The 11,403-nt window shown below is 46.7% G+C and overlaps 1 protein-coding gene across 1 annotated transcript in view; it reads left to right on the top strand.

The window, feature by feature from the left end:
- Positions 1 to 343: 343 nt before the first annotated feature.
- Positions 344 to 11,403, top strand: part of ADGRE1 (adhesion G protein-coupled receptor E1) — a 40,128-nt gene continuing 29,068 nt past the window's right edge. Inside the window, exons 1-5 of the mRNA XM_038771778.1 lie at positions 344 to 374; positions 6,806 to 6,811; positions 6,909 to 7,025; positions 7,705 to 7,746; positions 10,324 to 10,470. Of these exons, the coding sequence (XP_038627706.1) occupies positions 344 to 374; positions 6,806 to 6,811; positions 6,909 to 7,025; positions 7,705 to 7,746; positions 10,324 to 10,470 (343 nt within the window). The remainder of the gene's footprint in view (positions 375 to 6,805; positions 6,812 to 6,908; positions 7,026 to 7,704; positions 7,747 to 10,323; positions 10,471 to 11,403) is intronic.

Here is an 11,403-nt window from a genome sequence, read left to right as displayed (position 1 = left end):
ACTAGACCACACTGCTTTTCCTACTTGGGATGGCTTTCTCTCACACCATTGTTTTTCTCGTCGATGAATCCGAGATTGCATTCTAGGTTGTTCTTCAACAACTCACGTTCCCAGCAACTTCCCCTTTTTTGATGAAGAGAATTATTTCAGAGAGGAGGAAGGGAAATTTTGGGGCCAGAACCAATGGCCTATTGCTCAACAGAAAGTCATCAGATGACCAGATACACTAAAGAGGACCCCAGGACACCCACTCGAAGCAGCATTACCCAACTCCTTTCTTGGCCACCACAGAAAACCATTGAGAGGACAGCTTCCCTTCTAGAGCCAGAATCGTGCCAGCAAAATGCAGGACAGCCACATTGTGCTCCTTCTGGGTGAGTAGGACTCTTGGATGGGGCGAGAGTGTTGGTCTTTGGCTCTGGGAACCAGGAGGAGGGGGGATAGAGCTGAGAGGCCCTGAGTTCTAATCCCAGCTTGCTGTGTGACTGTCACTTAACTTTTCCCTGCCTCAGTTTCCTCTCCTGTAAAATGGGGATTCAATGCCTGTTCTCACTCCTACTTAGACTGGGAGTCCCATGTGGGACAGGGACTGTGTTGGGCCTGATACCTTGACTTCACTGACACTGTCTTTTCCTGGTTCCCCTTCCTCCTCTCTGGCTGTTACTTCTCAGTCTTTTTCAGGAGCTCTTCCTCTGCCTCACATTCCCTAAATGTGGGAATTCCTCAGTTCTGGGTCCCCTTCTATTCTCTATCTACACCCACTCCCTTGGAGAGCTCATTCACTTCCATGGCTTCAACTATTATCTCTATGCAGATGATTCCCAAATCTACTCTCCAGCCCTGATCTCTCTCCTCTGCAGTCTTGCATCGCCTCCTGCCTTCAAGACATCTCTACTTGGGTGTCCCCCCAACATCTCAGATTTAACATGTCCAAAACACCACTGTAAATACCACCACCATCTTTCCTGTCTCATAAGCCTGTAACCTTGGCATTATCCCCGACTCTTTTCTCATTCAACCCATACATTCTGTTGATTCTACCTTCACATCTCTAGAATCTGTTCTTTCCTCTTAATCCAGATTGCTCCTACATTGATCCAAGCACTTATCATTTCCCATCTTGACTACTGCATCAGCCTCCTTGCTGACCTCCCTGCCTCCTGTCTCTACCCACTCCAATCCAAACTTCACTCTGCTGCCCGGATCACTTTTCTAAAAGAAACGTTCAGTCTCCCCACTCCTCATAACCTCCAATAGTGGCCCATCCCTCTCAGAATTAAATAGAAATTCCTTAGCATCAGATATAAAAAACTGAATCAGCTCTCTCCCTTTTCCCTTACTTTGATCATCTCCTATTACAACCCACCCTGCACAATTCGCTCCTCTTACATCAACCTCCCATCTTTATCTTGATCTTGTTTCCCTCACTGCCAACCCCTCGCCCAAGTTCTCCCTTGGGTCTCCCTTCATATCCAACAGACCACCCCTCTCCACATATTCAGAACTATCCTAAAATCGTATCCCCTCCAAGAGACCTTTCAATCAATCAATCATATTTATTGAGTATTTACCATGTGCAGAATACTGTCCTGTTTGGGAGAGCACAATGTAACAGAGTTGGTAGACATGTTCCCTGCTCCCAGTATGCTTACAATCTAGTCGGGAGATTGACATTAATATAAATAAATTGTGGGTATGTACATAGATGCTGTGGGGCTGATGGTGTAAATAAAGGGTGTAAATTCAAGTTCAAGGGTGATGCAGAAGGAAGTGGGAGGAGAAGAACTGAGGATTTACTCGGAGAAGGCCTTTTGGAGGAGAAGTGCTTTTAATAAGGCTTTGAAGGTGTAGGGAGTGATGGTCTGTCAGATATGAAGGGGGAGGGAGTTCCAGGCCAGAGGCAGGAAGTGGGTGAGAGGTTGGCTGTGAGATAGATGTGAATGATGTGAGTAGGTTGGCATTAGAGGAAAGATGTGTGGAGGCTGGGTTGTAGTAAGAAATCAGAGAGGTGAGGTATGGGGGGACAAGGTGATTGAGGGTCTTAAGGCCAAGGGTAAGGAATTTCTGCTTGATGCAGAGGTGGATGGGCAACCACTGAAGGTTCTTGAGGAGTGGGGAAACAGGGACTGAATGGTTTTGTAAAAAAATGACCTGGGCAGCAGAGTGAAGTATGGACTGAAGTAGGGATAGACAGAAGGGAGGAAGGTCAGCAAGTAGGCTGATGTAGTAGCCAAGACAGGATAGGGTAAGTGCTTGGATCGACATGGTAGCAGTTTGGTGGAGAGGAAAAGCCGAAGGTTGAACTGACAGGATTTGGTGACAGATTGAATGTTGAGGTTAAATGAGAGAGATGAGTCAAGGATAAGGCCAGGTTTACGGACTTGTGAGAGAGGGAGGATAGTGGTGCTGTCTACAGTGATGAGAAAGTCAGTGGAAGGACAGGGTTTGGGTGGGAAGATGAGGGGTTGTGTTTTGGACATGATAAGTTTGAGGTGTCGGTGGGATATCCAAGTAGAGATGTCCTGAAGACAGGAGGAAATGTGAGGCTGCAGAGAAAGAAAATGATCATGGCTGGAGAGGTAGATTTGAGATTCAGCCACTTAGAGATGGAAGTTGAAGCCATGGGAGCTAATAATTCTCCAAGGGAGTGGGTGCAAATGGACAATAGAAGGGGACCCAGAACTGAGCCCTGAGGGACTCCCACAGTTAGGGGGAGGGAGGCAGAGGAGGAGCCCACAAAAGAGACTGAGAATGAGCGGCTAGAGAGATAAGAGAAGAACCACGAGAGGACAGTGTCAGTGAAGCCAAGATTGGATAATGTTTCCAGGAGAAAGGGGTAGAAGACAGTGTTGAAGGCAGCTGAGAGGTCAAGGAAGATTAGGATGCAGTAGAGGCCGATGGATGTGGCAAGAAGGAGATTATTGATGACTTTTGAGAGGGTGGTTTCAGTGGAGTGAAGGGGGTGTAAACCAGATTGGAGAGGGTCAAGGAGAGAATTGAAGGAGAGGAACTTGAGAAAGCGGGTGTAGACAACTTGCTCGAGGAGTTTGGAGAGGAATGGTAGGAGGGAGATGGGAAGATAATGGGAGGAACTTGTGGAGACAAGGGAGGCTTTTTTTAACACAGGGGAGACATGAGTATGTTTGATAGCAGTGGAGAAAAAGCCATCTGAGAGTGAACAGTTGAAGGTGGGGGTCAGGGAGGGAAGAAGGGAGGGGACAAGTGTTTTCATGCAAAGGGTTGGAGTCGGAGCAGGTGGAAGGGATAGATTTTGAGAGGAGGCAGGAGATCTCTTGAGATACTGCTGGGAAAGATGGGAAAGTTGAAGAAGGGGCAGGGGGAGGGGAGGACTGGAGAGAAGCAGGGGAGGCTTTACGTCATGCTTGATGGTTTCAATTTTGCTGATGAAGTAAGTTGCCAGGTCATTAGGGGCAAGAGATTCGGGAGGTGGGGGGGTAGGGGGTTTGAGAAAGGAGTAAAATGTCTGTAACAACTGGCCAGGAAATGGACATGGGAGTCATTAAGGATGGAGAAATAATGTTTCTGGGCATAAGAAAGGCCTAATACGTCATTTCCTCTACTAACCTTCCCTTCTGTGCCAACTATGAAGCCTCCCTGACTAAGCCCTCGTCTCCTCTTCTCCCACTTCCTTCTGCGCCACTCTTACCTGCTCCTTCATCCATCCTCCCTCCGATCCCCAGAGCACATATGTATAAATCTGTAATTTATTTATCTATTTTTATTTATTTATATTAATGTCTGTCTTCCCCTCTGGACTGTGAGCTCACTGTAGGCAGGAAAGTGTCTGATTGTTGTTATGCTGTACTCTCCCAAGTGCTTAGTACAGAGCTTTACACACAGTAAGCACTCAATAAATACAGTTGAATGAATAAAGGAGTGAACTATGCACTTGGCTGTGTACTCCTTGAACACTTTGAAATTTGCCACAGTCCCACAACACATATATCAATATTCTTATATGCTATTACTTTCCTAATCTTTAATCTATTTTAATGTCTGCCTCCCTCTGCAGGCTGTAATTGTGGGCAGGAATTGTTTCTGCCAAATGTTTCGTTTTGTATATTCCCAAGCATTTAGTAGTGTTCCGCACACAGTAAGCACTCAATAAATGCCATCAAATGACTGATTGCTTATAACAGTGCTTGGCACATTACTGAGCAGTTAACAAATACCTTTTTTTTGGCGGGAGGGGGGAGGAGGGCCAGCAAGTGCACTGATGCCCAGTTGTATTTGGCATTGGTTATTAGGAGGCTACGTTTTTGAGACCTGGCCCACCTTTCTAAATTAGTTTCATAACAGCTGATGGTTTATAAGTTGAAGGTAACTAGGTGGAGAACAATGAAAATCAATGAGGTAGGAAAGTTTCAATGAGAACCTTTATTATTTTGGCGATTTGATGATTTGGGGGACACACCCCAATTGTTGGCTGCATCATCGACCCAGAGGGTGGAAGGAAATCTATGATCTAGGCCTGGTATTGACGCTAGCCCTCCTTCAGCAAGTCACCTAACCTCTGGGAACCCTAGTTTCCCCTGTGGACCAACAGGGTCCAGCCCCTCGTGGATCTCGGGAGATTGTATGACATGGGAGTCCTACAGGAGGAACTCCCAGGTTTACAAGTATTTCATTCCTATCGATCCCGTGGTGGATAGGGGAATGCTGAGGGAAGCTCCAGGTTTCCTTAAACAACTTCCCGCTTCAAGGCCTGAGAAGAACCAGGAGTTCCTAGTTAAACTAATCCCATCTTTGCCACTTCTCTGCTGTGGAAACTTGGTCAAGTAACTTAATTCTCCCGTGCTTCAGTTACCTCATCTATAAAATGGGAATTACGACTGTGAGCCCAATGTGGGACATGAACTGTGTCCAGCCTGATTATCTTGTATCTACCTCAGGGCTTAGTACAGTGCCTGGAATATAGTAAGCACTTAACAAATGCCATTTAAAGAAATCCAACAACAACAACAACAACAACAAAATGCTAGGTTTGGGCCGTTACACCTTGAAGCCACTATTCTTTCTTTCCCTCAGCACGGCTATTTGACATAGTGGAAAGAGCCTAGTCCTGGGAGTCAAGAGATTTCACTTCTAATCCCAACTCTGCCACTGGCCTGTTGGGTCACCTTGGGCTAGTTGCTTGACATCTCTATGCTTCAGTTTCCTCATCTGACAAATGGGCTAAGATACCTGCTCTCCCTCTTAGATTATGAGCCCTGTGGCTGGCTGAGTCTAATCGCTCTCGTAATCTTAGAACTGTCCCAGTGCTTTTAATAATAATAATGGCAAGATCTAATATAAAAAGATTAGACAAGGTCTTATCCCACATGAGGCTCGCACTCTTAGCGGGTGGGAAAAAAATTTTACAGGTGAGGAAAATGAGGTCCAGAGAAGTAAAGTGACTTCACCAAAGTCACACAGCCGGTAAGAGATAGAGCTGGAATTAGAACTCCCAGGCCCAGGCTCTTTCCACTAGGCAACACTATTTCTCTAGTTCTTGCCATCCTTAGTGATACTGCTGCTGCTGATGGAGTCTCCTGACAAGAACACTGGGTGAGCCTCGGTCTTGAGACTTAGACTGTGACCCTGCATCTGACCTGAAGCAACGTGGCTTAGTGGATGGAGCTCGGGCCTGGGAGACAGGAGGACCTGGGTTCTAATCCTAGCTCCACCACCTGTCTGCTGAGTGACCTTGGGCAAGTCACTTCACTTCTCTGGGCCTCAGTTCCCTCATCTGTAAAAGAGGGATCAAGACGGTGAGCCCCATGTGGGACAGGGACTTTGTTCAACCTGATTCACTTGTACCTATCTCAGTGCTTAGAATAGTGCTTGGCACGTAGTAAGTGCTAAACAAGCACCATTATTATTATTGTTACGATCTTCTATCTACCCCAGTGCTTAGTACGGTGCTTAACACATAGTAAGCACTTAGCAAATTCCACAATTATTATTATTATTTTCATTCTTCAGGACCAAGAAACTTGCACGGAGCAATTGGTTCTAGTGCAGGTGACTTGCCCAGCTCTGCTCAGGCTCTCTTGTTTCTGTCAAGTCGTGTTCCTGCTGGGGCACGGAGTGCAGTGAGAGATTAGGAGGGCAGAGTGCAAGGGTGTGGAGGTGTTTAAAAAAATACCCTAATTCTTTTTAAATACTTCCCTAAATCCCAAGTACCATTTTCTAATGCTCAGCTAGCTCTAGCATTTCCTCAATGTCGCTGCGTCCAGACTCCTTCCACCATCTTGTGTCTCTCGGGGACACCCAAGCCTTTGTTTGGCAGCAGGGAAACCAGTGCGGGACAGAGGAACTGGGGGTAAAATCCCCAGAGATGGCAAAGCTAACGTCTGCAGGATCCAGGAGGTCTGGGAGAAATGACTGAAAGCTATTTTTTTCAGTGGGCCAGGAAGGGGACTCCAGAAGAAAGGGCAGGGGCAGAGAGAGCTGGCGTGGAGAGAAGGAAGAGGAGGGGGGAAAGGGACAAAGGGGGAGAGGGACAAGAAGTGAGAAGAAGAGAGAGGCGTGAGGGGTGAGGGACTAGGGATAGCTGAATGAAGAGCAATAATCCACTGTTTTCTTTGCTTCTGGAGTTTGTAGGGCGGCTCCAGCCACCCACCTCTGTCCTTCCCCTCCTTTCACTCAGACCCCTCCTCCCCTACCCAGGAGGGAAATGCTGTCACAGTGAACAAACATCTTCCTCCCTATCTGGTCCCCTCCCATTGGCTGAGCTGCTCAGGCATCTTGATTGACCTTATTTTGTCCTTGAGATTCTTCAGGATATATCCATGTCCTAAAGCGAAAGGTGGGTTAGACCCCCCTAAATTCCAGGACCATCTGGTCGAAACAAGGACATCCGGGCATCTTACCTTACTCACCGCCCCCTCCCACTCCACCCTCAGCTCCCCTGGTCCCTCTGGAAATGGCACAACGAAGAAAACTCTTGCTGAAGCTGGTTCTGATCCAGGGCAGCCATCTTGCATACAGTGCTGCCGTGGAGGTGTCTGTGAAAAAGGATGGTGCAGTGAAAGGCCCTCCCACCCACCCATGAACTTTGCCCAAGTTCTGCTCATAGTGTGTCCATTCTCAGTAGTTTCCCCTATAATCATGAGGGACCGCACCTATTGCCCTCTCATGACTTGTCTGCTCTCACTGGAAAACCAGGTGTTTCAATAAATCAATGCTACTTATTGAGCACTTACTCTGTGCACACTGTATTAAAGACTTGGGAGAGTACAATACAACAAAGTCGGCCTCAGCGAGTCTCTGTCTCATTTCATATATGTTTGCTCATTTTGTCTTTCCCAAAGAGTGTAAGCTTCTAAAGGACCCAGACGCCAGTTTCTCCAAATGGCAAAAAATCCCCAGAGTCCCCCAACAAGACCATGCCAAGTATGGAAGCAGCGTGGCCTAGTGGAAAGACCCCGGATCTGGGAATCAGAGGGCCTGGGTTCTAATTTCGGCTCTACCACTTGTCTGCTCTGTGACCCTGGGCAAATCACTTCACTTCTCTGTGCCTCAGTTCCCTCATCTGCAAAATGGGGATGAAGAATGTAAACCCATATGGGACATGTGTCCATCCCGGTTAGCTTGTTTCTACCCCAGCGCTCAGTGCAGTGCCTGACACATAGTAAGCGCTTAACAAATACCATTAAAAAAATCTATTTGTTGAAGATTTTCCCTTCTTTTTCGTTCCAGGCGTCGGCTGCCTCGTTTCCAGCTTGAGAGCTCTAACCCAGGGTAAGTGGATCCCTCAGAACATAGAGTCAGGTAGGGGAATTGGGAAGGAAGGAAGAAGCTGTTAGTTCATGAATGGGGAAATGCTTCCTCTGCCGATAAGACAGAGCTCTGCCTCAAGAGTCTGGAAAGAAGGTTCCCTCCTGGGCCACCAGAGACCCTTACACATGGCTCCACCAATTCCAGCAGCAACAGGACTGAAGCAGAATGGACACCCACCTCTCCCTCCCCAGGAGCCCCTTCCCGTTGGTTGAGAATGAAAGGGCAAGAAAGAAATGTGGAGAAAACTGTAACATGGCTTAGTGTCAAGCAGCGTGGCTCTGTGGATAGAACATGGGCCTGGGACCACGTGTCTGCTGTGTGACCTTGGGCAAGTCACTTCACTTCTCTGTGCCTCAGTTACCTCATCTGTAAAACAGGGATAAGAGTGTGAGCCCCACGTGGGACAGGGACTTGTGCCCAACCTGATTAAATTGTATCTATCCCAGTGCTTAGGACAGTTCTTGGCACATAGTAAGCACTCAAAAAGTACCATAATTTATTTATTTTTATTTTTATTTTATTATTCAGACTGGGGAAGAGAAGTCTAAGGAGGGATTCAGTCATGGTCTTCCAACCACACAGGGTCTTCCTTTTCACCAATTCTTTGTTTTTGCGGCTTCCCAGCCCCCTGGATTATTTGGTCTAGAAGGCCTGTGCGTGTCTGGGGAAGGGGCTGGAGGCATAGAGGGCTGAACCACTTACTGGAGAGGCAGGGGGTGGGAGGGAACTGGGGGGAGCAAGAAGAATGGTGCCGGCTGATCTGAGCTCCAGAGGTTGGACCACACTTCCACCTCTCCAATTCTGGGATGACGATGCTTTTCTCTGGGAGAAGCTTCAGGCTAACTGGGCCGCTAGGAGGTAAGGGGACTGAGGCCTGGTCTGCCCCGGAAAGTCTCTTAAGGTTCCTTCTAGGTCCATTGTACTGTGACGGCAACTCTGACTAAGTCCAGACAGGAACCCAGGAAATTGAAAGCTGCTCAAATTGTGAAAATAAAAGTGCAAAAGGGGAACTGGACAATGAGGTGGGGGGCGGGTGGGGGGAAGAGGAAGCTAGAGTCTAGCAACTAGTGGAAAACAAATTGTGCTGCCATTTCCAGATGAGGGAGAGACCTTTTGTAAGATGCCTGGGTGGGGTGGGGAGAACCAGCAGACTGGTGGTTCCAAGGCCTAGGAAGTCTTTCCTAATAATACTGTTAAGCACTTACCATGTGCCAGGCACTGTAATAAGTGCTGGGGTGGACACATGCAAATTGGGTTGGACACAGTCCCTGTCCCACATGGGGCTCAAAGTCTTAATCCCCATTTTACAGATGAGGTAACTGAGGCACAGAGAAGTGGAGTGACATATCCAAGGTCAAACAGCAGACAAGTGGCAGAGCTGGGATTAGAACCCAGGTCCTTCTAACTCCCAGGCCCATACTCTATCCACTAGGCCATGCTGGAGGACACAAACTGAGTGTACTGGAAGAATAACGATAGCAATAATAATCATTGCGATGTCTGTTAAGTGCTCACTGAGTGCCAAGCCCTGGGGTAGATACAAGACAATCAGGTCAGACACACTCCCTGTCCTATACAAGGCTCCCAAACTGGTGAAGAGCTGAGAAGTAGGTGGTCTGATTTGGTTTTCTACAGAAAGAATCAGTGTGGAGACTTCCAAACAAGTTAAGAATGTCCTACTGCTCCAGGGCTGAGTGAATGACCATGAAATGTGCAAAACCAAATCATATAATGAAGATCTAGACAATGAGGAGCTAGCTAATGATCACAGGAAGTTAAGTTCTTGATCTTATGGGTTTTTAAAGCCCACTAAGCTCTTGGTGGGCAGGAAACACATCTTTTCTCTGTGTTATCCATCAATCAATCAGTTAATCAATGGTATGTATTGAGCAATTACTATCTGCAGTGCCTGGTACCATCAATCAATCAATCATATTTATTGAGCACTTACTGTGTGCAGAACTCTGTACAGTTTGGGGGAGTACAATATAACAATATAACAGAGTTGGTAGATGCATTCCCTGTACAGTCTAAAAGACTAAGCACTTGGGAGTTGGGAGCACAACAGAATTAGCAGACACAAAACCTGCCCACCACGAGCTCTCAGTCTAGAGGGGAAAAGCAGACATTAATATAAATAATTTACAATATACAACTTAAATATAAGTAAGCAAGTGCTGTGGGGTTGGGGGCAGGGCAAATATCAATTGCCCAAAGGTCACAGTTCCAAATGCACAGATGATGCAGTGGTTTTCCAAGCATTTCACACATGATGCCCAGTGTCTCCATGATTCCACCTGTCCTCAAAATTCCCACTGTCACTACAGCATGGGGAGTTACTCCTGCACCTGCAGGGATGGCTTTGCCTTTAGGAATTTTCAGTGTGATGGTTCTGTGGAAATTCATTCTTATTTGTACACTTGCAATTGTTCTGGCTTAACCTCATTTGTGAATTTGGGGGATTATGACCTAGCCAAGATCTAGCCTTTAAAACTATCTAATTAGACTGACTTCTCTGTCTCCTCTTCTGTCCTCCAGATGTTGATAAGTGTCTGGACACCAGAGCTTGTCCTGCATATGCAACTTGCAACAACGCTCTTGGAAAATATTTTTGCGCCTGCAAAAAGGGATTTTCCTCGAGCACTGGCGAACAGCAGTTTGTGGGTCAAGGAGTAGAATGTGAAGGTGAGTGGAGAGCTGGTTGCAAACAAGGGGACTGAGACTTACGTTTGAAGAGCAGCCTTCAAAAGCCCTGCAGTAACAATAATCAATGGTAATCCTGATAGCATTAATGCTTATCGTGTGCTAAACTCCGGGATGGATACAAGATTATGAGATCAGATATACCCCTACTATCTCTACATGGATGATTCTCAAGTCTACCTCACTAAAACATTGACCTCTCTCCTCTGCAACCTCGCCTCTTCTCCTGCCTCTAGGATATCTCTACATGCATGTCCTGCTGGCAATCAAACTCGACGTGTCCTAAACTGGGCCCCGCATCATCCCTCCCAAATCCTCTCCTCCAAATAATTTTCCCATCAGACTCGACAACACCAACATCCTCCCCATATCACAAGCCCCTGTCCTTCATTCCTTGACTCCGGTCTTTCACCAAATTGCACTTTCCAAGTGCTTAGTACAGTGCTCTGCACACAGTAAGCACTTAATAAATATGATTGAATGAATGAACTCTCAGATTCAACCTGACACCAAATCCTGTCAATCAATGAATCAATCAATTAAATAATAGTATTTACTGAGCACTTACTGTGCCCTGAGCACTGTACTGTGTGTTTAGAAGAGTAAAACAGAGTACCTAGGCATGGTGCCTGCCCTCAAGGAACATACAGTCCAGCAGAGGAGAGAGACGTTAATAGAATTTGCCTTTCCTCTCCACCCAAACTGCCACCACATTAGCCCAAGCACTTGTCATATCCCCCTTTGACTTCTGCATTAGCCTCCTCTCAGAACTTCCTGCCTCCTTTTTGAATTTTTATTTTTATTATGGTATTTCTTAAGCACTTACTCTATGTCAAATGTTGATCTAAGGACTGGGGTAGATACCAGTTAATCAGGTTGGACTGGGTCCCTGTCCCATATGGGGCTCACAGTCTA

Source organism: Tachyglossus aculeatus, chromosome X1, assembly GCF_015852505.1.
Source record: "Tachyglossus aculeatus isolate mTacAcu1 chromosome X1, mTacAcu1.pri, whole genome shotgun sequence".
Taxonomy (NCBI): domain Eukaryota; kingdom Metazoa; phylum Chordata; class Mammalia; order Monotremata; family Tachyglossidae; genus Tachyglossus; species Tachyglossus aculeatus.
This window is presented reverse-complemented; position numbering and strand designations above follow the sequence as displayed.